This window comes from Hermetia illucens, chromosome 4 (assembly GCF_905115235.1).
Source record: "Hermetia illucens chromosome 4, iHerIll2.2.curated.20191125, whole genome shotgun sequence".
Lineage (NCBI taxonomy): Eukaryota > Metazoa > Arthropoda > Insecta > Diptera > Stratiomyidae > Hermetia > Hermetia illucens.
Window position 1 is genome coordinate 27,639,589 of NC_051852.1, and position 26,805 is coordinate 27,666,393.

The following is a 26,805-nucleotide window of genomic DNA, read 5'->3' on the forward strand; positions in this document are numbered from 1 at the left end:
GCCTCTCGAAGATGCTGAGTTATATTCATTCGAAGCAATCAGTTCTGTTAAGGGTTGGCTAGAGGGTCCTGGCTTCACACATTCGGAAGAAAAAACCGTAGCAATCCTCATCACCAAGCGCTGTAAGAAGAAACTATGCCCGCATTCAAATTGGGGATTGAGTCATTAGTTCCAAATCGGTCATCAATTACTTGGGAGTGATGGAAGCCGCGAAGCTCAGTTATAAGAAACACATGCATCGTGTTTGCGGCAAAGCATCCACTGCAAGTAAGGCTCTGGCAAGGATGATTACGAACGTGGGTAAGCCATGGTATACTTCTTGGTTGCCTATAGCTGTAGCGTCTTTTGAAGATTTCCCCCCTCCAAAAAGAGGAAATAAAGAAAGACAGACAGACAAGCGGACAGACTACAATGATTGAGTGCACAGTGAATGCCGTGCACTTACCGTACAACATCAGGTATGGTCCCCATCGACAACTTGGCGAACGAGGGTCGACGTCTCTATGACCAAACATATGCAATTTGCGAGCCCCGTACTTGTCGTCAGCAAGTGGAACGAAATGAAGCTATTTTACAGTGATTCACCTGATGGACGTTGGACTTAAGAATTATCCCAAATGTCTCAAAGTGAACCAAACGAAGGCTTGACGAAGTTAACTACAACCTCATGCAATTGCCAAACGGGCACGAATGCTATTGTTTATACCTTTACTGTTTCGGTTGTGACGACTCTCCATATTGCCCCACATGCGTGATGAATCCGGAGGTACACCAAACACAGGGCGGGGATGGAAATGTTCGCCATACGCGGCTATCACTGAAGAATATCGCGAACCACATGCGAACCTCTGAAAAAACTTGGAGTGCGGAAGATTCCTCGAGTGCATTTTTCAACGTCTCCTTGAGACGGGTCTAGGGCTTAAGTGCAAATTCTTATAATCCCAGGTGAGATTCCTCGGCCACCTGGTTACCCCTGCAGATATAAAACAGGACCCAGCTAAGGAGCAACCGATTTCAAACTTCCCACCTCCGAAAACTGTTAAGGATCTAAGAAGGTTCTTGATCATGTTAAACTTCCATCGTCGTTTCTTGCCCAAGACCGCCCACCATCAATCGATCCTTAACGCCTTCTTGTCTGGGCCGACAACCCAAGACTCCCGTTTGATTGTGTGGTTTCCAGAGGCTGCCCAACTGAATCAAATCTGGCAGCCGTTGAGCTTCTTCTCCAAACAACTCAATCCTGCTCAACGGAACCACAGGATCTGTGACCGTGAGTTTCTCACCACATGCCCCGCAATTAAATACTTCCGGTATTCCCTTGAAGAAAGGCCGTTTATATTGTTCACGGACCATAAGCCTACTTTTGCTTTGAAACCAAAAGCCCAACAAAGCGTCCCATCGTCAATTTCGACCATTGAACTTTATCAGCTAGTTCGTTTGCGATATTCAACACGTCTGGAAAAGATAACATGGTTGCTGACGCTTTGTCGCGTGTTGCAGATGTCAAGATCTCACCCACCTTCGATTTTCCGACAATCGCCGAGGGGCAGAAGGACGATGCGGTTAGTCGGAGCTTGGGGACCAACCCCAAATAAACGTTCAGGGAGTTTCCCATCTTCGGCTCAACATCCAGTATATACTGCGAGACCTCAGACAAGAGAGCAACGCGAAGTATTCCGGCCAATTTACGAAAGGACGATCTGCCGCACCCATTTGGATAACAAATCGGTTTGTCACGGGGAAGTATTTCTGGTCGTCAATGAACAAGGACATTAATTCTTGGGCCAGACAGGGCGTCGCATGCCTCGGCTTTAAACGCCACCGGACAACCGCTTACCATCCGCAGTCCAATAGGATGCTCGAATAGTAGCAGAGGACGCTGAAAGCCGCTATAATAGCCCAAGATGAGCCTTCTTAGTTGCAGGTCCTGACATTCGTTCTTCTTGGTCTCCGAATAGCCAATAGCGAATTTGCTGCAAATCCTGCGAAGCTGGTATACGGGGAGAACCTGAGACTTCCCAACGTCCCTGTTCTCCACATCAGTTTGGTACTCAACGCTACTAATCTGTAACATCTGCTCAAGGACGCAATGGCAAAGCTAAAACTGCTATCACCCACCAACCACGCGAAAACGGTGGCCGACGTGCCCAGAGATCTTGAATCCTGTACGCATGTCCTAATTAGGCCAAACGGGTCTCCTTGGCTCGACTAAAGCCCTTCGTGCAGAAAGAAAACGCGACCAAGGCGAGAGGCACGCGACTCGTCCATTTTGACTTCCTGCAGCCGGGTTGAGGGAGCTGTGCGTCTGGTTCCTCGCTGAACCCCCTTTAGTTTCAGCTGGGGATGGAGTGTTGTGATGGAGCGAACAACCATGCCGGCCATAACAGCCATTATTTTTGATATTGCCAAACAAAGTGACAATTTTCAGTCACCAAACACAACATCCCATTACTAACTAAAACAAGTCATTTTTTTTAATGGATTTTTGAAGTTAAACTTCAACATTTTGCGGATCACTAATTAGGTGAAGGTGACAAATATCTAGGTTCAGCATGAATATATACTTATAATTACAATCAATCACTCAACAATGATTAGTTGCATTATTATCTCCCATTATGATCCGCAGTTATGTTGCTGCAAACCATGGATAATTATAGTTTTTAGTATAAAAACAGACTCTCCTAGCTTAGAGTCGTTTAATTTGCATTAGGCGGTTTCAAAGTTAAGTAAGAAATTCTTTTTTCTGGTGGTCAGCTTCTTAGCAGAAATGTATTCTCGGCGAACTAGCAGATTTTCATTGGTTCTGTTTCCGTGGTTGCTCGTGATTTCTCAGGTATAAATTCTTGAGGATTTCAAGTCTGCTCCTTTAGTTAGTCATATGAATTTTGGAGTCAATAAAATTTTTCTAATCATATTATACAGTGAAAGTCAAAGGTTTATGGCCATTTCATCAGAGTCTTCTTGCGCGTAAGCAAAATATTACTCTACTTATGAGCTGTTGAAACTCTATAAGGAGCTAGTACTGCTGAACTATTTTTGAAATAAACCGATTATATCCTCACGTAATCTGCATAATTATTAGATAGTATAAAGATTTTCTCTTTCTCCTTTCAATTGCAGGCAAAACTTGATCCTCAAAAGGTCCGAGACTATACTAATAACTTTACTAAGTCATGTCAGCCAGAATCAACCCATTTTGGTAGACTTACTAAAATTTAAATGAATCTAATTACGTTCATTGTGCATTCACTTTTACATCCCAGGTGACGTTCACGCTATGCTACAAAAAACCGATCCATCCAGAGATGAAAAGTGTTTCATCACCTGTACCTTGATGGAATTGGGGCTGGTATTTTTTTCTTATCTTACCACTTAGCAACTCTTTTTAAATATCCAATCTTTATTTGTAAAGTTATCTGAAAGTGGTGAGTTCCAAAAGAAAGGGTTCATCAAAGTGAACAAAGACATCCAGAAGTTCGATGACAATCCTGAACAATTGAAAAACATTGACGAACCTATCATAGATAAGTGTGGTGATATACACAGTCCAGAAAAGTGGGTTGCATCCTGCTCCCAATACTTAACAATACTCACTGACATTTTTATATTGTAGATGCCATAAGGGATTTGCTATAGCTGAGTGCGGCTTTCGCGTTTATGCTGAGATTCATGGATGAGTATTGCATGTGAACTTCACTGATGAGATGTTTGTGACATATTTACATAAATATACATATTTATATATTTTCTGCAACTCATTTCGTTCATAATTTAATTCAGTTTAATAAGAAAATATTGTGAGCATGACGATTAGATGATGAACCTCTATCAGGAAAACAAAAGACTTAGGCCAGTAACTTGGAATTGCAAATGAATATGGTTTAATTATTTAAAGCTGTCAAAGGGAACCAGCTAGTTCTACTGAGTAAATTTGTGTATTTCTTGTAATTGAGGCGACAGAATATATTATGTGAAAAATCGTACATGATTTAGCTTTTCTTTTAACGGGAGCGTACTCGAATATAGAATAATTTTAACAAGTCGGGAAACCAGAAACTGCACGCTTCAGGTATGAAAAGTTTTGAGCATTTCTTATATAAAAACGTTTGAGTAGCATTTGTCCCATTAATACTTAGCTTGTTCGTCAGCCTTTGTGCCGTTAGCGAGGTCGTTTCGCTGTGATCCCCATTGTATGAAAATCCTGATCTGGACGCAATAGCGAGGGTTTCAAATCCCTATCTAGCCATTATTCTTTCGGCCGGTGCTTTGGTCGTTCACCATCGACTTCGATGTTCAGACCAATCAAATGAATTCTTGTTAGCGCGAATTACGTGACCATACCATCGAAGACGCCCCTCTTGCAATTTTTCCACGACCAGTGCAACTCCATATCAATCGCGGATATTCTAATTTCGTATGTTATCAAAGCGTGTCGGATTCCAAACTGCTTTAGCATTCCAACATCACGTCATCTGCATTTCTGAAACCTGGTTGGTTGTAAGGATTTTAGATTCCAAGCTCCTCGAATGTTACTCTGTCTTTCGTTCTGACAGAGACTGCGCTGCGCTTGGCAAAACAACCGGCGGAAGGGCCCTAATAGCTGTTAAGCCCTCTCTCCGTGCCGAAATCATCTTTTCCTCCACCTTCTTCGCCTACAAGTCTGTCACCATACGAGTCACTCTGCCAAACGTGTGCCCCTTTATCATATCGTGTGTATATTTTCCCTACCACAGCCCTCCTTCTCTGTACGATGGCCGACAAATTATCAGAGGTCCTAATCGTTTTGCTCCCCTCATTTCCTTTCATCCTCTGTGACCAATTTAATCTTCCCATGCTTCCCTGGCCAATTACTGCTGACCTTTCCTCCCTTCTTAATAATTCCACCCAATTTTGTCTTCCTCTATCCACTTTCATGTACACCTGTGGCGTCCTCCAGTTTAAACGTTCTAGAAACCACTTAGATCGCGCTCTAGACCTTGTGCTGTCTAACCTTTCTGTGCGCTGCCTTTCCCAATCCCCTCTGCCCCGTCTTATGTTGCTCCCGACGCCCTCCTTTCTCCATTAATGTGTGACCAAGCATTTAAGATCTTTTATATCCTTTTATCTGATCTTCTTCCTTGTAACGTCCCCTCCTCTCCTAAGTGCTTATGCTCTTACCGTGTTTGGTTCACCACTAAAGTCCACAAAAAACTTCGTCAAAAACACACTGCAAGGAAGAAGCTCCTGTCTTCTAGAACCTATGCTGACTTAGTTTTTTTCAAATCTCTGCGTTCCTCGTAACGAATATTTGATCAGGGGTGAAGACTCACTTAAGCGTGGAAACCTCAAACTTTTCTGGTCCCACATTCGCAACTCCCGCCCAGCTATCTTCTCCGTTCATTAAATTCTCTGGCTCCTCAGTTAACTCTGCCCAACTATCTTATGATTTACTGTGCCACTACTTTTCCTGAGCCTAGTGGATGTAACCTTCGATGGTGTTCCAAACCTCTTTTTGCTCAAAACTGGTGACTCTATCTCCCTTCCCCTATCTCTTATTTTCAACACATGCCTCGAAGAAGATCATTTTCACGGCTTGAGGAAAGAGGCTCTCATTATCCCCATTCACAAAAGAGGTGATCGTACGTTTGCCAAGAATTACCATCCCATTTCCCTCCTCTTCTCCTGTTCCAAAATCTTGGAAAGATATGTCAGCGACTGGTTGTCCGCCCACTTTGGCCACCACATAGTAAAAGAGCAACACGGCGTTGTTAAGCATAGGTGCACTGCCTCCAATACCTTCGAGTATTGTTCCGGGATCTGGTCACCTTCCCGTAACTGTGATTGTCGTGCACTTGAAAATGTGCAACGTAAATTCACCCGCTCCCCCTCCTTTAAGAAAAGTTTCCCTCGTGTGGACTACGCCTCCACTTTCTGAACCTCAGCGTAGACCCTACCTGGATTTATGCATTTTTTTTAAACTTTCCTCGGGTCTGATGGACTGGTCCGCCACTAACGACATCATCTGCCGTTCTGCGCCTTATAACACATCTAACGCAGACATTTTCAATGTTCCCTTCGCAGAGTTCGAAGTCTACTCCCATTCCCCGATTCCTAGGCTTTGCCGAAATTACAACGCACAACAGTTTGATCCTTTTAACTTCCCCACTTTAAGTAGCTTTAAGCGTGGGATAAGATTATTGCTTTCTCCTCCTCCTGAGGACAGTAAGTAATTGAAGTTTATTCTGTTTGTTGTCTGTTAAATAAATGCATACAGCGATCACCAGGAAATCGGCTTTGATCCGATGAATAAGCCAAGCGGTTGGAGACCTGCTCCTCCAAGAATGAAGAGGACGTGAGGTTGATCTGCGAAAGCTATTGACGAGCAACCATTCATAAATGTGCGATTAGACCGGGACACTATACCAGGCGACGGAATGCGACTTAACGACGCGAAATCATTATACTTTCCCCAGTAGAAAGTCTACTTGCTGGCGGAATAGTGAATTGTCTGTTCTTTGGCCGTCATGTCATAGGGCCAGCCGAGCGGCCGGGAGAGCAATAGGTAGGACTGATGAGGGTACTACAGCCTGTTTACAAGGAAATTCAAAAAAACTTGGAGAGAGCTATACAGTGAAGCGAAAAGGACTGCTGACCTTGAAGCACCTAAAGGGTTCCTTCGGGGAGATTCGGGGCCTCCGCAAATTGCATATCCCGGTTTCGTTTGAAAATTGTTCAGTGTCTTATAGAAAGACCAAAATTGTTCCTTTTGTTGGTTGTTGGTTAGTTCCGTGTTTAGGAGTGTTTCTATGAAAAGCTTTTCATACGGGTCAATCTTAACCTGCCTGATCTATCTTAGTATTTCGACCACGATACGGATGATTTTATATGCTGCTTATTGTGTCTTTTGGCTTATTCTCCCTCCTTTAGGTGCTCTTTGACTCGAGCATGCACCAGTCGTTTTGTCTGACCAATGTATGTTTTTTGCAACGACGAAAGAAGTACTGGAGATTTCCAGTAGACTGGAAGATAGCAAAGTTTCGGGCCTCGATGGTATACCAAACAAACCTCTGAAGCTGATGTAAGTATTATAGATGAAATCTTTTCTGAGACATGAAAATATCAAAAGCTAGTTTTGTTGCCTAAACCTGGTAAGCCTCCTGGTAAACCATCTTCCTACCGACAATGCTGGAGTGAATAATCTATAATAGATTGCTCCCGGCTGTACAGAGTCTGGTGGACTTATCAGACCGACAATTCGCCTTCCGTACGGCGAGATCAACTATCGAAGCCAGGAAACTGCTCACTGGCTTAGCTGGAAATGCGATGAGCGGAAAGGGTAGGATTAGCAAGCATCGCGAAGTGATTGCCTTTGAGATGTAACTGTAACTGTAACTGTCAACAGCTACCTAAGAGGTAGAAAAATATGGGCCGAGCCAGAAAATGGACGTGCAGAGTACATTGTCCCCACGGGCATCCCAAATGGCTATGCACTGCGACTGCTTTTGTCGAATATCATATATACTAGTGCCCTTAACATCCCAATCCCTGGCGAGGCCGCTATAGTGTGTTACACCGATGACACACCGGTAGTTATTCCTGCACAATATCTCGCGGACGTATTCATTTGAAGCAATCGCTGCTATAAAGAATTGACTGAAAGAGGCAGGTCTTGCACTCGCGGTAGACAAAACCGAGGCGATGCTCATCACCAAATGGCGTAAGCAGATAACTTCCCGTAGCAGAATGGGAAAGCATATCAGTTCATAATCGGTAATCAAATGGCTCGGGGTTACAGATGCGAGGTTGAACAGTTTTGCGTTAAGGCATCCGATACGGCCTTGGCAAGGATGGTACCAAAGCAAGCTGCTTATAGCTAAAGTGGTAAACCCGATACTGCTCAACGCTAGGTTAGGCAAATGCACTGCATACCGCATGCAATGCTCAAAAGATGAGTCTGGTTTATAGGAAGACCCATTTAAGAGTTTATTGGTTTTAGAACCATCTCAGAGGATGTGGCCTACGCGATTGCTGGAATGATGTCGATCGATAGTTTGGCTGACGGGATGATGGGCATCTACGATGGACCAGATCCTTCCTCCGACTGCAGTGCAGGTTGAAAGAGTTAGAGGAGGCAAAAAAGCGTATTAGGCAAAGGGAGAGACTAGAGCAGTTCAAGGACTAATTTATTTCGATCGATGAAGAGATAGAGGACGTGAGGGGAGCTTTGGAAGATATATTGGCAGAATTTAATCCAGTTTTGTAATCCGTTCTGATTCTGCGACTTCTATGCATATGGGGAAACTAGAAGAATGAATTGCATTATAAACTGAAGTCTTCTTAACCAATAGCTCAAAAACGGAACAGGATTCTGGAACAGGAATTTACCTTTTGGTTAGAAACGAGATGTGGACATTTTCCTTCCGACAATATGCAACCAACCAACCAAATGCCTCAAGTTTATGCGATCCTAAGCCCAACAACCTGCGTGATCGACGAGCAATTAAAAGATAAGCAGATCGGAGCAATCTATAGTGATAGTCAAGCTGCACCAGGGGCTTTGAGCAACTCTCAACTTTAATAACCTCCAAAAAGTTCAGGAATGTAGAAATTGATTAAAATCTGTTCAGAGGGGAAGGAGGGAGATCTTCAAAACCTACTACAGGCAGCTATACAAGAACTGTCTGAAAAAGTACAAGTCAGCCATCAAAGACTGCCAAGAGATGGTCTTGGTTGAACTATTGCCTGAATATTGAAGGCACCAGCGAACCTGCAAGGCTCAGTAAAATTCTGTCCAAGGAACATAGAAGCTCATCCTTTCTTAAAAAGTCAGAAGGCTTTTGCACAAAATCTGCTGGTGAAAAGTTGAAACTGCTGGTTCAGACGCAGAGCAGTTGCTGTAGTACAAGCAGTATACCATAGCAGCCTGCTTGGATATAGAAGGACCATTCGCCAATGTTAGCACCAACGCCATCAAGGAAGCCTTGACCTGTATTGGATTGGAGCATTGGTTAATATCCATGCTATGAACCAGGATAATCCAGTCGGATTTGGGAGGCAACAACTTGAACAGAGTCACGTCCCAGAGTAGCGCGGTTAATAGTGATGGGTGCAATTTTTCGAATATTGGGTAGAAATGGGGTGAAGGTGATGGCGTATGCCGACGATTTGGTGATTTTGGTGTCAGGTTGGGGGTGTTTTCTTCCATTATAAAGCACATCATGGAAGGAGCGGTAAAGATGTGCCTATGGACCGCAAGGTGCTGACTCGGCATAATCTCAATCAAAACAGAATAAATAGCATTCACCACCAAGACAGGGGTATCTGAATTCCAGCAAAGATTGGTTCTTTCTTCCATCGTAAAGTATCTGGGTGTAATCCTGAATCCGAAGCTAAATTGGAGATTGAACATAGAACTGCGAGTTAAGAAGACCTGTTTAGCCTTTTATAATAATAATCGTTGGCGCAACAATCCATGTTGGATCAGGGCCTTGAAGTGTGTTAGAGCACTTCATTCAAGACCGTAACGGTACACTAGGAGGCAATGTGGTCAGCATTGCGCTCGCCCGAGATTATTACCCTGATTTGACTCAGGTACTCATTCACAGCTGAGTCGACTGGTATCCGACGTCAAATCACGATACAAATTGCACTGCCACCAGTGAGATTTGAACCGCGACCTTCCGTACGACAGCCTTGCGCTCTAACCACTCAGCTATCCGGACACAGCCTTTTATGCTTGCAAGAAAACCTTTGCAAAGAATTGTGGTTTCCGCCTGAGGAAGGTTCTCTGAATGTACAGAGCTGTGATGCATCGCACCCTAATGTACGGTTCTATTGTATGGTGACAGGTTTTCAACAAAACGTGCAATAGAACGAAGCTTAAAGGGATTCAAAGAGCCGGGTATGCAGATGCTACCGAGGTTCTAGAGCCCTGCCCGATAGATGCTCTCAGTGTACTCCTACACTTCCTCCCCCCGGACCTTCACACTAAACACATTGTAACGTGCAGTGCTGTCAGACTACGTGAGTGCGAGTGCTGGACTGCAAAGCCGTACGGCCACAATAGCTTCCCAGACGAAGCACCTCGGGAAATCTAGGCAACCAGGGCAGAGGGCAAGACCGGCGATGTGTTGCAAAGCCTTCTGACCGACAGCCAAGCGGCCATTAAGGCTTTGCACTGAGCGGCGACATCCTCTAATCTGGTGGGGCAGTGCAGAAACGCGTTGGACAGTCTGGACGGCAGACTCAAGCTCACCTTTCTCTGTGTTCTCAACCAGAGGAATGAGTGACTGTTCTTGGCAATCCTTCGGCGGGTGCAGTCTACGTCCAACCGCGCACCTCAGAAGACGAAGACTCCTCACCTGTGCCAAGTCTAGGAGGATTTGGCACATTAATGACAAAACTCGATCCTGAGAGCTGCTGTGGCAGACGCGTACAAATGCATACAAGATTACGGCGGTCTTCACGGGTCACTGGCTCATAGGGACCATGCGGCCAAACTCGGCATACCCGACAATTCTTATTGCCGAAACTGAGAACAGGAGGAAACCATCAGGCACTTCCTTTACGATTGCTCTAGCTACAATCAGGCTACGGGCCCTAGGTAAACCAATCTTCGGAGATCTCAAAGAGATCCTCAGTTGCAGGGTGGGAGAACCGCTACGGGCTGGCTCTCAAGATCTGAGCTGGCTGGACTCTGCCTCCTTGCTCTCATAGTAACAGTCATGGTCTCACGGTGTCCGAACTCTAATGTTATATTATTATGTTGTTTCAACTTGCCTGTAATTGGCGCTCTAACTTTATTTATGTAGCTCAGCTTAGCATATAACTGGAATTGCTCGCTGTTTACTAATTGAGTAAATAAATGAGTAAATTGTCTCTATCCGAAGAAGAAGAAATTTTACGAATAAAAATTAATTTGTTATTATTATAACTAATTCTGAGACCTGTACTTGACCATATTTAAATATAAAATACAATAAATTTCCAGTGAAAAGTAATTGAAATCGTAATGAGGTTCCTAAACCAGTTCTCATTGAAGGTGTTTGTCTTTACCTGAATACCTGTTCACAACTTATTAATTGCATGCTTCAATAGTCCCCAGCGTTCAGTAAGTCATTATTTCTCCTCATAAATAATTGTGCCTGTTGTTGTCGCTTACTTTGAATAAAATATATTCCTTATATAGATTAAAGATCATCTTCTTTTAGGGTTTCGTACTGAATGAAGACTCTGGATAAATCTGTTAGATCAAAACCTCTCCTTCGAATCTAGGATGAATGGTTTTAAAAAGGTTTCTTGTTCTACTAGAACTTGTTCCCTATGGGAGTAAAAAAGATATTTTATCCAACAATGATTATGAATCTCTTCAGTGGTACTATCCATATCATGTTATTATACTTTAATAATTAGATACTGAAATTAGACTCAGAACCCGCATAACTCTTCATATTTACAACCATCGCCAGTTTTTCAAACCTGTTTACTATACTTGTATGTAGTTAAAGTTTTTCAATAAATACTGCAGATACTGATGATCGTTAGATAGTCACACAAGAATTACTAAGTGTTAAGGTTATCAGTTGTGTTGATCAATTATTCCATCACAATGAGTTTACAGAGCAAATTTTTCATCCCACTAATATTATTGCTGCAGTTCTTATCAGAAGCCGTCCAAGTAAGAACAAATTTAATGAAAATAACTTATTAATATGTGCAATATAAATGCAAAATAAATTAATTGAGCTCATACGGCGTAGATGCAGATATGTCCTACTTTACAACGACTTTATGACACAGAAGTTTGTACTCCAATTCAAGTACAGACTTGGGAGTCGATAGATCTTTATCATTTTCGAAAATCATCAACTTTCCCAGCTAAAGGATCCAAACCTGTATATTGGTGTAGTAAAAAATAATCGTCAACATCTTCAACGGCGCAACAATCGGTGTCCAATCTAGACTTGCCTTAGAAAGATAGAAAGGTACTCCAGACATATCGGTTTTACAACGAGGCACACTAATTCGATACCTCTAAAAGCTGCCTGGAGTCCTAACCCACGCCTTGCTTCCATGTCGGGCAGGGTCTGCCACGTCTTCGTTTTTTACCATAGATCTTCTTCTTTTTCCTCGCCTTTGTCCCTTTCACAAGCCGGGTCGGCTCGTCGTGATCGGCTTCGCCATTTGTCTCTATCGAATGCCTCATCTGGGTGCAATCTCGAGGCTTTCAAATCCCCATCTAGCGTATCAAGCCACCGTTTTTTAGGTCTGCCTTTTGGTCGTTTACCATCGACTTCGATGTTCAGACCAATCTTGGCAAGTGAATTCTCGTTTGCACGAATTGCGTGACCATACCATCGAAGACGCCTCTCTCGCAACTTTTCCACGATAGGTGCAACCCCATAACGATCGCGGATATCCTCATTTCGGATGTGATCTAAACGTGTGACGCCACTAGTCCAACGTAGCGTCTTCGTCTCCATTACCGCAAAACGCCGTTCATTGTCTTTTATAGTCGGCTAACACTCAGAACCATAGAGGGCGACTGGAGGGACGACATTGCGATAAATTTTAGATTTGAGACGTTCGTTGATACGTCGATCACAAAGAACACCAGTTGTGGAACGCCACTTCATCCAGGTTTTTTACCATAGATATGTATTGTAATCGGTTCATGAAAGTCTACATTCGAAACTCGTATCAAGTTTTTCCGTCAGGTTTTATGATATTTCTTCATATTTTCAATTTACCTTTCATTGGCTGTGTCCCAGTTGTAGTTCACAAGGTTCACGATCGCGACCGGGATGGTTTCTTTTCCATTTGATTGTGGTGATTGTGATGCATGCTTCAAATGGAATGGCGTCGCGGGTTAAACTGTCATTATATTATATACGACTTATGGAGACGCTCGTGCCCTTCCTCTACTGCTCTGCGTTAAATATCCTTGGGGCGATCCACTTGTCGGCCATCTGGGGAGAGTGGCTTCCACTGCATGCCGTAACCCGCAATGCAATTGTCGCCCCTCCTTAATGTGTGACCTATTAACTGCCACTTTGAACAATATCGCGTACCGGTACCAGGCTTGTGCGACGACCAAGTTCTGTGCTTGAGATAGTGTCAGACCAGCATACTCCAAAAATACGTCGAAGACAGATACTGACAAAAGGTTTAAGCTTTTGGGCAGCAGTTGAATTCACTTTCACAAGATGTCATTAAATTCCGCCACGTCCTTAGGACAAGGTAGCGAGAAGAACGTCACCAATAACAAAACAAAATAACATCAGTAGCAGGATGCTACCCCGACGGACTCCGCTTTAGACCTCAAAATCCTCCGAGATTTTATCTCGGTGCATTTTTTACCTCGGACATTTTGCGCCATCATATGTCAATCTGATAATAGGTATCAGTTCCTTCGGAATGCCCCTCCTGCGTAGAGCGCTCCAGATATTCTCCCTGTTCACGCTATCGAAAGCTTTCTCTAATGATGATGAAAAGCAGGCGCAGCGAAGATCTAAACTCAGCGCACTGCTCCAAAACAATCCCTAGGATATTGATGTGGTCAATGCAGAAAGATCCGGAGCGGAAACTAACCTGCTCTTTGTCGATCAAGCTTTCCAGATGTTCTTTGATGCGTTTCAGGATTATTTTAGCTATAATTTTTGCGATATCAAGAAACACGCAGATACCCTTCCAATTGTCACAATCAAAACGGGTTCCCTTCTTTGGAATCTTCATGATCATCCCCTTCTTCCACTCTCTGGAAAAGATCTTGGATTCCCAACATTTCGGTATGAGTAGAAACAGCAGATCTGCAGTAACTGCGGGGGCAGCGATAAATAACTCTGCGCGGAGATTGTCAAGCCCCGCGGATTCACCCTCTTTGAGTGTATTGGTGGCAGAAATGATTTCTCTTCTGCTTGAAGGAGCAGTCCGCATGCGCATATTACGGTGACTAGCCATTTCACCCACAAGGCGAGGAATCTCACCGATGTGATATGGTTAAGAACCCCGGTGGAGTTTTCTTTCCACGTCTTCAGTTTTCCAGTATCATGGATAAAAATTCGAACGTTGATATCCTTCACAGAATCATCGAAAAAGTTGCGACCACATACCAGCTCTTTCGTGATGTGGTATACATTTCTGAAATCATTGCGATCTCCGGTATATTCCGCCTTCCTGTCCAGCGTAATATCATATTCCCTCTTGTCACGGCGCGCGTACACTACGCTCAACTTCTCGAGGTTTCACTCGGTATTGGTATCGCAGTAGTCAGTAGAGCCGTCTGTTCATCGATCCGCTGGCCGACGATCTGCCCAGCACCTGAGAAAAGAAAATTTTTGATGGCAGCCCAGTGCTCAGCGACATTCTCAGGCGGATTACTTAGTATAGTCCTATCAACAAGATAGCTCTCCCACTGTCAAGCAATACCTGGGTCATGCAACCGGTCGACTTTGAATTTGAGGGTCGCAGCTCCCTGAGCTGCATTTAACTACTCGTAGAAAGCATAATTCTCCATTATATCGGAAGTCTCCGTTCGTGCGTTGCATTGTACAATCATGATGTCCCTTAACTTGGACAGGAATTCTGCAGTTAGAAGTCGATCAGAAATAGGCCCTCAGATCAAAGAGCGCGCATTCCGGTAGTCGCCAGAAACAACCCGACGCCAGATTTACATCTGCTACCTCTTCCCTTTCCCAGATTGCCACAAAAGGGAGAGGAACATTCTTTAGAGTCCCACCATCTCACTTCCCTTAGGACCAGAATGTCAAGCTTTTATCGTTGGAATTCCTGCTCAAGTTGAAAAAAGCGAGCATTCTGAGGACCCTCGTTACCGCTGTAGAGGAGCGTGCGCAGATTTCACAAACCAATCAGTTTTCGATAGCGAAAGATCGTTGTCGTGAGGTCAGTTCCTATCTGATACGTTGTTGACGTTTCGGTAGCAATCAAGTTTGACACCTAGACTCCCAAACTATATACCATTTTGAAGCTCAGACTCTTTACCAATAGTAGTGATCACAAACTAAGCCCCTTTTTGCGAAATTCTCAATATTAAGGGAAATACAAACGTTTAAAGTTTTTCCCAAGATTTCTCCAAATTTCAGAAATTTTTCTGCCACTTGCAGGATTCTGGCCCACAATTTCTATCACTTTTAGGTGCCTTTTACTATAAGCAGGGAAGACAGGATAAGCCCCAACTCACAGGGCGCAAGAACTGTCATTTGACTACCAATCAGCCAATATGGGTCACTTCGAGCCAAACACACGGACGTCAAATGGAACGACCTTGGATACAGGATATCTAATAGGCAATACCCACATTTAGCGGTTCCGCATTTGGGTAGCTTATCCGTACACATCATAAGCATCCAGCAGTGTCTACCTGCCGTTTGGTATCTATAATGTGTAAAATAGGTTCCCCTAATTCATTTGGAAGTCCGAATTGCTGACATCTATTGTTTTATTCGTGAGCTTTATTTGCTCCATTGATCCGACTGTCCACCTAAGATAACCGGAAATAAAACCAATGATGGAGGAGCATAAGAAAAAGTTACAGCACAGGGCAGGAAACCCAGAAGTGTACGGTTTTTGGGAGTTGGTAGGAAAGGCAGAAGAAAAACCGGAAGAAAGGAGGCGTGAAAGGTTAAACGAATCAGCAAGCCAGTAAATCCCGGAAAAGAAGGGCTCAACTCCCAAAATCGAGCAGGTAAAGAGAACGGGTGAAACCCCGAGGGCTTCATATGCTGGGTGATGAGTTGAAAGTTTCGAGACTCCCTCCAAATTAAGCTCCTGACGAAGCAAATTTGTCAAACCGGTCAACACAGGCTGACCCTGCTTCTGAAGCGGACGAAAGCTAAAGAAGGTAAACATGTAGCCACAATTCTAAAGAAAAAAGTGAATCTCTCAAGAGGGATGCGGATGCCTAGAGAAAGGTGGTACCCAGGGAAAGGAGAAATCAGAGGAAGCTAATACCGGAGGTTATCATCATCTTCAAACATGGTGAAGGATATATGCACTAACATTATCAGAAGAGTATAATGTAAATAATTACAATTTTCTTTTTTGCTGGTATTTATATTGATATGTTTTATAGCATTGCAGATGACCGCAAATTGTTCCCGAAATATTATCAAAAAAATCATCCAGTTATTAACGTTATTTTAGTCGGTAGAAGTACCCCAAGACTCCACTCTGTTAACACACAGCCGCATGAAGATGTGTCAGCCTAAGGACTAGGCGGCACTGAAGTGGTGCCTCAGATACTTTTGGTTTCGGTCATACTGCAAAAGCATGTACCAGTTTGAAAGAATGATGGAAGCAATGCAAAAGATCTGGAGTGGAAGACCTTACCAACAAGGACTGTGGAGTTGACCGAAATTGCTTGCTGTGCAAAGGGAAGGAGGGTGTGGGCGATCGGCACATTGCAGACAGCCAATGTCCAGAATATCACAGATTAAATTGATACAAATCAACCTCAACCACTACCAGACGGTTCAGGACTTTCTCTCACATACCATCCGATAAAAGATATCGATATGCCATAATTAGTGAGCCATATCGAAATCACGGTGGTAGAATTTGAGTCAAAGGTAAAACAGGCCAAGCGCAGCAGCAGAATTAATAGAGCACGCAGATGAAAATTTCATGAGAGCGAAGGTGAAAGGAGTTCACATATACAACTGCTATGCTCTACTTAGCGATTGCAGGGGGTTCCATAAACTAACAGTTCCCTTCCTTCTTTTTCCTCCCGTTGGTAAATGGAATTCCCAGAGTTGAAAGCTCCCCACAGCGGGGAAGCTCGAAGGCTGGACCAAAGTAACGTAACAAAAGATTCCAGGCTAATTCTCACTCGATGGGGGAGTGTTTAGTTGGTAGTCTGACGGCGTATCGTTCAGGAGTATAACACTTTGTACATAGACCTATTTACCAACCCTACCGTCCGAAAAAGATTTCTCTACGTAGCGCACCACGACGAAGGAGAAAAAGTACGGCCTGAGTTGTCTGGAAATGATTTTGGCCACTCTGTTTTCTCACCACCAAAGCGGTGAAATGCAAACGGTGATTCAGCTCAACAAGTGCGTGATACCTTTAGTAACCGAGGAAGACTTCCGGGGATGTGTGGTAGGATCGTCTACAACAAGGCCCCAGGTTTGGAAGACATCTCTAATGGAGCTTTCAAGCTAGCAGTGGAGACTAGGCGTGACCTTTCGCCGACACCTCCAGACCGTGCATAGAAGAAGCCTATTCCCTATTTAGTGGAAAAAGCAGAAGTTGGTATTCCAGCATTATATCGCTCGATGTGTCTGTTGGGTACAACAGGAGAGATGATAGACGTTTTCTTCTATAACAAAAGCTATTCAAAAGCATCAGTGGCTACCAGCGCCAGTGTGGATTCGGCGCGCACGTTCCACGGTGGATGATTTCTCACGGCTACTGTGTCATGTTTCCATTGGATATGAAAAATGCATTTGGCTTACCTGACATATATGTTGCCGGTTACTTGGCAAGTCTGATCGAAGAATACCCCTCATAGGCGACTCTCTGCCCTAAACGACACATCGTTATATTGGAAGTAACACAGGGCTTCACTTTGGTTCCTCTGCTGCAGAATGTCATATATTAGGTCTACTGGAAAGTGCTGAGCGCTTAGGTTGCAACAAGCTTTAACAGGTATGTGAAAATGTGGGGTAGTGAAGGTAAAGATGCAAAAGATTGTTCGAAAAATTTTAACTGGGAGATTTTGACCTTTCAGATAATCCATACTCTGGGTGACTGCTTTTGATTTTTTCCTTTTATTTTGAGACCAAATTAGAGAAAAGAATTCCTTGATGACATTTGAGATCACAAAAAAAGCTGAATTCAATTCGCCAAACCATTTGGAACTATATCCTGAAGCCAGGCTTTATCTGGAAATATTGGGAATGGGTGTCATCGTCGTCGAGTCAACATATGCATATCTCTGCTCGCACGGTACAAAGTCAAACCTTTCTGGGGCCATATCACAACTGGAGATGAAAAGTAGATTAAATACAAAAACATCGTAAGGAGAAGAAAGTGGAGCTCGGTGAACATACGGTTGACTCAAAGCCAGCTATCAAGTACCTGAGGGTGATAATTGTACTCAGCTTAGAGACCAGAGTAAGCATACCAAAAGGAAATTAAAGCCACTGTGGCAATCGCAAAAATGTTGCCGAAAGCTGACGGGTTAAAACCCCGCTTCTAGCTGGAGTGGCTCAATCCATTCTGCTCCCCTCATCACTTTTGTGGACGGAGGCACTTGTAAACTCTCAGAAATGAAAGGGGGTGGATTCGCCTTAGCTACTAAGGCTTTTAAAACAACATCAGATGAACCAGTACTGGTTGTGGCGGGCATGATTTCAGTGGACAGAAACAATTATTGTGCATCATGCAATACTGTACGTAAAGGACACACAGAAGAAGGGCGCAAGAGTTCGGTAAGGACAGTATCGCATGATTTCTGGCAATGCACAGACTAATCCGTAACGTGGCTTGAGCGAAAACATGGGGAGACCAACTACCATATTACCTAATTCTTCATGGCAGACGGTAGCTGGTACAGAAAGTATCTACTTCGCTTTGGGGCGGTTGATGCACCGAATTGTCCTGGATGGAATGGCATGAGGATCAAGGGCATGTGATGTTTCGCTACCCAAAGTTGGCAATGGGGAAAATAAATATCAACGAAGCGCTGGGAATGAGGATGAGCCCGGAAAATATGGTTGCGGAAATGTTGTGATCCGAGTAAGACTAAAGAAGCTGCTGAACGAAGGAAGCAATAAGGAGCAGACGCAGAAATGGTAAGAAGTAAAATCGAAATGATGGTCTGACAGAGCTGGGCTGGAGAGAGGAGCTCTAACGATGGCAGTTGGAATTAGTAAGGGATACTCTCTTTAAAAATCATGCAATATTCTCTAGTCGTCTGCCATGGTTCTGGCTTACAGTTACCCCCTACCCATATTTATTTACCTCGTATATCAAAGATAGTTTTATCATAATAGCCATTTCTGCAGGAGCCAAAGATATCCTTCAATCGCTTAAATATCTGCCTTGTTTCAGACAGAAATTGATAAAGGAAAAGTCAAAGAATTCATGATTGAAAAGGCAAAAGAATGTCAGACAGCTAAAGTGACATTTGGTAAGTGTACCTTAATTACAATATTTGGTCAAATATAAAATTTAAAATTCCTAAACCATTTTTAGATAATCTTGCCCCTCTGATTGGGAATTCTTCAGCATCAGACGAAGGAAAGTGTTTCTTTGCTTGCACACTTAAAAAATTAGGAGTGGTAACTTTTTGGCATAATTTTGATTATCTTTCTTTTTTAATTATTTTTTTACCATCAAGTTTACTGAAAAAGGTGAGTTCAGTGAAAAAGGAACCAACGAACTGACCGAAATCTTGGGTAAAATTAATCCCGATCACATTAAAATCGAAACAACTGACTTCGCGGAAATTGTCATTCTCGGATGTGGTGACATTGAAGAAAAGGCCGAGTAAGTTCTACCCAAAGAATCTGTATCTTCCCCGTTTTATTCAAGTTTTTATGCATTTCTTTCAGGTGTGATAGAGCTTTTAAAACAATGGAATGTTTAACGGATTTTTATGGAATCATACATGGAAAATTATTTTGATCGATTTGTATTCACATGTAGCGGAACGTGTCGATTCGAATCAAATGCAAATTGAAGTATATTTTCTATCTGTTAATTACGTAACGGATGTAACGTGAGGACTACAGCAATTAATGACATTGCGTTTTTTAGCGAACATACTTATAATAAAGTACTATCATTAACATCTCCTATTAGTGTACATTTTGTGTTCTTTAAGGAAAAAATGAAAAGCACAAATCACCGCTTTTGGTATATCACTCATAGCCATTATAAAATTTATGGCGCAATCTCGAAGCTGATTGAGAGCGAGTCCCTACAATGACAACCCGGTATGAACACGGACTTATGCTTTGGCAAACGATTCAGAATAGGTGAGCTACCAACTATGGCGTTCTGTTAACTGATTACATCACAGTGACATCTCGTGGAAACGCCTCTGAAACGGATATTACAGCGACTTCGGTCTCAGCAATAATCCAATCCCACCAATAAAAACACTTTCTAGCAAAGATAGTAGCCAGCTGCAAGCCCCAGTTCGCCAACTAGCAAGTCATCTCATCGGAGGGTATGCACCTCATCCGAAAGACAAGGGCAGAGGAGACAGCGGTGTAACGGAAAATGAAGGCTACTTCCATTGTCAAGCGAAACATACCTCTGGAAGACCAAAAAGTCCTAAAAGAGTTGAAGGAACTTCTGTCATACATCAGCGAAACTCCTGGAAGTTGGCAGATGAGTGGAGCCCGTGACTACACAAAACGCGGCGCCCCAACCAGTCAGAGGGGCAACAGACAACTGATAAAAGGAATTGAAGGAAAACTGAATAGATCAGTTACCAAAGATGCCTCAAGAAAAATTCCGCGAGGACCAAGCAGCGTAAAAAAGGTGAAAATAAAACAATAATAGTCGCATATCGCCGGCAGTGACTCAACTGTAACAAAGTTGAGGTCAACTACGCCCGCGGCATCAGCACCTAAGAAAAAGAGGACGTACAAACCAAGATAGGAGGCCCTTCTTCAACCGAGATCATTCACAGAAATTCTTCAAGGAAACAATAACGCCAAACTAAATAACACCGGGCAGACGTCAAATCTATCCACCAAACTTGCTCTGGGTGGTCAAAGGATAGTATAGGTCCCAGCGCCAAACATGGATTGGTACCCACGATGGAGCATAAAACTTACGAAACGCCTGCAAAACCAATACGAACAACTCGACTACAAAACCCTATCTCCATCTTCACGTGGTGACTGCTGGGAACTCTTTCTTAATGAAAGGCTGCAGACGGAGAAGGATGAAATCGAGTCTCCGCAGCTCAAAACGGGACAAATTGTACCAACTGGCCCTCCAGGTTGGGAGTTGAGTAGGGCTAACAACCTGTTACGAAGCCACAGAAGGAGCCTCGGACAGGATGGACTTTACAACAATGAACCCGGCAACAACAATGGAATAACGATTTTGCGCATTTTCTCATGGAACGTGCGTTCCCTGTACAGAGATCAAGCTGCCAAACAGCTAGACGATACCCTGTCCCAATATAGGGCTGATGTAACAGCTTTGCAGGAGATGCGTTGGGCCGGGTGGGGACCGGTTTCCTTGAGAAGACTCACTACACCCGGTGCTCCGGGCTCGAATACTGACACCACCCAGAATTCCTTCTGACAATCAGATGAGAGTTAACACTGAAGCTATCCACAGCATAGCCCTCCGCACCACGTATGAGGGAAAATGGATGCCGCAATAACCGCAGTCAACGGAGATTCTGGAGATGAAGCATCAATAAATGATCTTCACAATCACCTGAGAAACGTTATCATAAGTACGGCCACAAACATGCTTGGGCGCAGCCGCTAAAAGGCTGGTTCGACAATGAATGTAAGCTACCAACAAAACGAAAAAAAAAACACTGCATACCAGGTAATATTGCATTCTCAAAGATCGCGGGCACGCGCAAAGACCTATCTCGAACTCCGGCGAGCGGAGAAGCGACTTCACAGACAGAAAAGGAAGCGTGGGAGAACCAACAGGTCCGTGAACTCGAAAAGTACACCCAGCAAATGCACCCGGTAGAGAAGGCGAAAGTTTTACCAACAAGTGAGCAGAATGAAGCCTTACATACCAACTTATGCTCAAGCTGTGGGTCAGCGAATCAATACCTGACGACTGGCAACGACGTATTATCTAACACATACATAAAAAGGGAGATATCACGTAGTGCAGCAATTGTAGACATGTCACGTTGCTGAGTATCACCTATAAGATATTCTCCGCTATCTTGGTAACCCGAATAGCCCCATACGTCCAGAATATCATTGGCCCAGATCAGATTTTCTCTCCGCGGCAAGCGATGGACAAACTAATGAAGTGTGGTCATCAATTGCACCATCTTTTAATCCACTTTGAGACCGCCTACCCCGGTATCCCAACAAAATTGATAAGACCCACTAGGCTGAACCTGACCAATGTGCGAGGTCAGATAAAAGCAGCAGAATCACTCTGAATACCATTCAACATTAAAAACAGTCAAAGACAAGGGAATGCCCTATCAACAACATTGAATCGCACTCGTCAAACGGGAGGAATAGAGATAGGAGACTACAGCTTTGAGACCGTTGATAATTTCTCTTACATAGAGTCGAAAATAACAACCGATAACAACTACGACGATGAAATCCGAGCACGCGTTAGCAGCCAAAAGTGCCTATTTCAGCTTATAAAAACTGTTCCGCTCGAAACGTCTCACCATAGGGTCAAAGCTCTTACTGTACAAGACTATGATCTTTCCAGTCCTCATGTATTCCTCGGAGGCTTGGCTTCTTAGCAAGAAAAACTGCGAACTCTTGGCCGCGTTCTAGAGAAGAATCCTTCGAAGAATTTGTGACCCCCTACATGAGAATGGACGATTCCGTAACCTACATAACGGCGAAATCTATGAGCGACACCATGACCTAACCTGACCGTCAGATTGTGGATAAAATCCCGCTCAATAGGTTACGGTGGGCGGGTCACTTAATCCGTATGGATGAGGATGATCACACCCGAAAAGTCTATAAGGGCAACGTAAATGGTAGAAAAAGAAGACAAGACAGACCCTGCCTGAGGTGGAACAATGGCGTAGGCCAGGACGCCAGAAAGATTTTAGGGATATCGAATTGGTGGACCTCAGCGCTTTAAGGCAGGCCTAGACCGTATACTGGTAGTTGTACCGTTGATGATGATGAAGCTCAAGACTATTAGACGCTAAGAAAACGTCATCTGCATAAACCAGTTTATAGAGCACTGGACGTTGAATGTCCCGTATGACGGTCTCCACAACAAGAAGGGCGCTTCCTTGATAAATATCAACAGAGACACGAAGCGATTTTGATACCCCGCCATACTTTAAAATTTACTTTTCGGATAATGGTATAGCAATTGAGCCCAGCGCACGAGTTCTTCTGTCCCTAACTGTTGTCGTAAAGCATATCATATGAATTTGTGTGCCACACGGTCAAACGCTTTCTCTAGATCCAGAAATGCAATGTAAACAGGGCGATGCTTCTCACGGTGTTTCTCCATGAGTAACCACGCAGCGTGTATTGCGTCAGTAGTTCCGCAGTTCTTGACATATCCGGTTTGATTCACGCTTATTTCAGCGATTTCGCGAATACGGTTGTCAAGAATGCGTTCAAAAATCTTCATGGTGTGGAGAAGTAACCGAATCAGATGGTAATGTGAACATCTTGGTGGACTACCTTTCTTTTTCCATATTGAAACTGCGGTACTTTCTTGCCAGTCAAGTGGTGTTCTACCTTCCTGAATAACCCGATTAAAGAATTCACTGAGGAACAGTGTTGGGTCCCAACTTTTCGCTTTCCCGAGCTCAGATGTGATTTCGACAGGTCCTATGGCTTTCCTCGATTTTATTCATTTTATTGCTTCCTCGACTGCAGTTGCGCTGGCATGAAAGTCCTGGGGGTTTAACGTGAATACCTGCCGTATAGGTATAATCCCACGGTCCTTTTCGGACACGAATTGATTTGGAGACTACTATCAGAGCCTCGCCATGACTGGCAGAGCGGTCCGGGTTTATACTGAATGCAGGCTCAGCATTCATTCCAGTGGATGTAAGGCCTATCTAGCACCTCTGCCGCAACTAAGGGGTACGGCACCCGTATAGTACAGCGCAACTCCACGCTTGAACTCCGAGAAACTCTGTCCGCCATGTAGGCATAACCACAACCACCATGAAACTCCCACAAGGGAGCCAACCACCAATAACCGGGCCGAGAGCACATCCTCCAGGAATTCTCCTGGGGCATATGCTCTCAGAGTGCCGTCCCGGTTCCCATGGTACCAGGTTCCCATGGTGCTCGGTTCCCATGGTACGGTGAGGCTTCGTGGCCAGAGCCACTTCAGATGAGTCCCTTGCAGACTCGAGTCTAATCGCCCTCCTCAAGTACGTGGGGACGGCACTCCCTGACGGGTTAACTGGAATTAACTCGAAGCGAAAAACCGCATAGTTGCACTGACAGGTGGAACTGCTCCAAATGTGGGCAATCATTGTGAAAGTGGAGGATGAGCAAGTTCTTCAGTTGAAATCTGCTTAAAATATTCTCGTCTTCTGCCCATCGGCTGATAAGGAAAGTACCATTCTTGTTATTAACGCAGCAGAAGTGTTCGATATTCTGTGTGCGTTCGTTTCGGCTTTTAACAAGTCGATTGAGATCTCTCTTGCCATCGCGAGTCTCACGTTTATCGTAAAGATTATTGCAATGGTCCGCTCAGGTAACAGCAATCGCTTTCTTTGTTTCCCGGTTGGCATCCTGATGTTTTATCGATGGCTTAATTCGAAGGACGGCAATCAACGGTCAATATTGAGGTGCGATGGTCTCATAGGGAATGGCTTTCCAGTCAGCGACGGTGCTAAAATGTCAGCATCTTATGAGAATATAGTCGATTTGCGTTTTACTGTCCCCACTATAGATTCACACTAGAAAGATGAGACAATCGTTTGATGAACCATGTATTCACAAGTACAAGATCATGGGCACATGACCATTAAGATTGCCAATGATGACATAGTCATCAGCAGACACGTTACAAGTCTTTCCATGGAGAAGTTGCAGAAGGCATCTTTCTCGGCATCAGGTCAACCTGTCTGTGGTGCGTGTGCGGTGAATGAGTGAATAGGGCGATCCTTTGATATAAGGGTGAACTTCTTCCGTCGATCATCAAATCGTTCGACTTCTTTAGTGGCATCATGGTAGCCAGAACTACACCATGAGTAGTATATATACCGAAACTGGCTTGTACTGAGTGGTCTATCTAATAATAAGGTATGATCTGGAACTTTGAAGTGCAGCGCCACCCATTCAGCCTGCAAAGAGCTCTGTTCATGATATGAACCATGAAACTCCTAAAACGAGACTCACCGCAAATAACCAAACTAAAAGCACGTCCTGAAAGCAGTCTACTGGAATATATGTTCCCACAGACCAGAGTACCAGATAGCCGCCAGTGAAGCCTTTGGGCAAGAGGTTCTTTATATGAATTCTTGGCAGACTGGTGTCTGATTGGCCTCCCCGAATACGAATAAGCAGGCTGCAGAAAGGTGGGGGGACAGAAAACTGTTTTTTTTAACAAAGAAGTGATCCCCCTCCTTATTTCTTGCTTACCTTGATTATCACGATAGGTTTATCTTCAATCACAACTGAAGAAGGACCGCATTGTTTTACGTAGTTCAGTGAAGAGTTTTAAGCAAATATATCTTAGTTAGGATTAGCAGGAATAAATTTTCACAAGTTAGCCTCAATGATGAGCAAGGAGATTTGTCAGTACTTGAAGGTGTCAAATTCTCATGGAATGTAAAGAAGCAAATTGGCTGGCTAAGTCTTTGCAATTCGGGACAACATCAAGTGAACTAGTCTTCAAACCATAAATAATTGGCCAAATTACAGAAATTCGGATTAACACAACTTACCCCGCACCAACTAAAGGGCGCCAACACAAGAATCAATATAGCAAATCCCAGCAATCTATTATCACAAATCATGCTGTCGGCTGAAACACTGCTTCGCAAACCTTAAGTCCCACGTATAAATCGTAGATGATCCCAAGATTTATGTCCTTTAAAACCGAAGGAGTGAAATCTGCAAGTCAACTAACTAACAAATCCTTGATCTCCGCAAACCAATTGAATTCTTATCACAACTTTCCACAACGTCGACCGTTACAATGTTTCTCGGAAATTTCACACACTTAAAACAGGGAAAACTCTCCAAGGACTCGTCGTCGACACCGTCCCGTTTTCACTTCTGTTCGGATCCAATTTACCGCAAACGCTCGTTAATGCTTAATTGAATTTTCCGCCGTTTCCAGTTTGTTTTTTATACGTGTCGAAAGGTTAGGAGAAATACTACTTTTCCGGTATGTGAAGGAGATGATTGGATGGGAGGATCCGCTGAGCAGAAGATTCTCTTGCCATGTATGCACTTGCAAAATTTAATTGTCGACCTTTCAGCAGAAAATATCGGGTTCGATTACGTAAGTGGGTGGAAAGACTGCCAATTGCGGAATGTACCGGGTACTTAGCAAATTGCTAGGTAAGGTCTAATTGTGGGGGTCCTAATTAAATGCGATGACAAGCTGCAGACTGGAGAGGAAAACAAATGAGTCGAAGGCGGCAAACCGAGTGAGCTTATACCTACCTACGAGTTACGTTTTCTAATAATAGGGGAGGAATGATTGAAGCTTCTTTGGAAATGCGTGTTCTGATTAAATTATAGCTGTCGTGAATTGGATGAATTTCTACTTTCTGTTCATAATATAATGCATAGGAAAACTTTCTGAATCAGATTCTTTCCTAATTCTTAGAATATTAGGAGCACGACCTCTAACTCTAGATGGAAATCAAGGGACTTTTAGGATCTTTTCTTCGTCCTTGCTATTATCTTATCCAATATACATATGCTCTGAGTCTAGGCACTAGCATCCTAGTCCCCAGATGGTTCTCCTTGAATAATAGCAAAGTTACAGCCCCTAGATTTGAAATAATTTACAGCTCAGTCACACAATGAATTCCACACCCTTTCGCCCTTGCCATTCGAAAAGAACATAAATTTCCCTGCCATTTACATGACACTGTCATGGGTAATAGTCCCAAAGATTTATGCATGAATTCATATGATTCTTCGGGTTCTCCTCATTTTATCG

At 43.6% G+C, this 26,805-nt stretch overlaps 3 protein-coding genes and 1 long non-coding RNA gene across 4 annotated transcripts in view; 3 read left to right on the forward strand and 1 right to left on the reverse strand.

Moving 5' to 3' along the window:
• The window catches only part of LOC119653596 (general odorant-binding protein 72), a 30,704-nt gene extending 4,743 nt beyond the window's left edge, over positions 1–25,961 (reverse strand). The window contains exon 1 of the mRNA XM_038058346.1: positions 25,574–25,961. Within this exon, the coding sequence (XP_037914274.1) occupies positions 25,574–25,645 (72 nt within the window). The 5' untranslated portion in view covers positions 25,646–25,961. The remainder of the gene's footprint in view (positions 1–25,573) is intronic.
• LOC119653595 lies at positions 2,477–3,761 on the forward strand. Its single transcript, XM_038058345.1, has 5 exons — positions 2,477–2,836; positions 3,124–3,202; positions 3,267–3,352; positions 3,416–3,558; positions 3,617–3,761. Exons 1-5 carry the CDS (start codon positions 2,771–2,773, stop codon positions 3,678–3,680), a joined length of 438 nt encoding a protein of 145 aa, XP_037914273.1. The 5' UTR covers positions 2,477–2,770; the 3' UTR covers positions 3,681–3,761.
• On the forward strand, positions 11,503–19,803 carry LOC119653594. Its single transcript, XM_038058343.1, has 5 exons — positions 11,503–11,659; positions 19,057–19,135; positions 19,201–19,286; positions 19,346–19,494; positions 19,560–19,803. The coding sequence occupies exons 1-5, from the start codon at positions 11,591–11,593 to the stop codon at positions 19,630–19,632; spliced, it is 456 nt and encodes a 151-aa protein (XP_037914271.1). The 5' UTR covers positions 11,503–11,590; the 3' UTR covers positions 19,633–19,803.
• LOC119653597 lies at positions 12,523–18,705 on the forward strand. Its single transcript, XR_005249726.1, has 2 exons — positions 12,523–17,649; positions 17,732–18,705. It is a non-coding gene; the product is annotated as an uncharacterized LOC119653597 (long non-coding RNA).
• Positions 25,962–26,805: the final 844 nt, after the last annotated feature.

Excerpts from the sequence above, each read along its gene's own strand:
- LOC119653595 (XM_038058345.1), top strand. The coding sequence starts at position 2,771 with ATGTATTCTCGGCGAACTAGCAGATTTTCATTGGTTCTGTTTCCGTGG. Across the intron at positions 3,203-3,266 it reads GCCAGAATCAACCCATTTTG|GTGACGTTCACGCTATGCTA; the intron begins GTAGACTTACTA and ends TTTACATCCCAG. Across the intron at positions 3,559-3,616 it reads GATATACACAGTCCAGAAAA|ATGCCATAAGGGATTTGCTA; the intron begins GTGGGTTGCATC and ends TTTATATTGTAG.
- LOC119653594 (XM_038058343.1), top strand. The coding sequence starts at position 11,591 with ATGAGTTTACAGAGCAAATTTTTCATCCCACTAATATTATTGCTGCAG. Across the intron at positions 19,136-19,200 it reads GACAGCTAAAGTGACATTTG|ATAATCTTGCCCCTCTGATT; the intron begins GTAAGTGTACCT and ends AACCATTTTTAG. Across the intron at positions 19,287-19,345 it reads CACTTAAAAAATTAGGAGTG|TTTACTGAAAAAGGTGAGTT; the intron begins GTAACTTTTTGG and ends TTTACCATCAAG.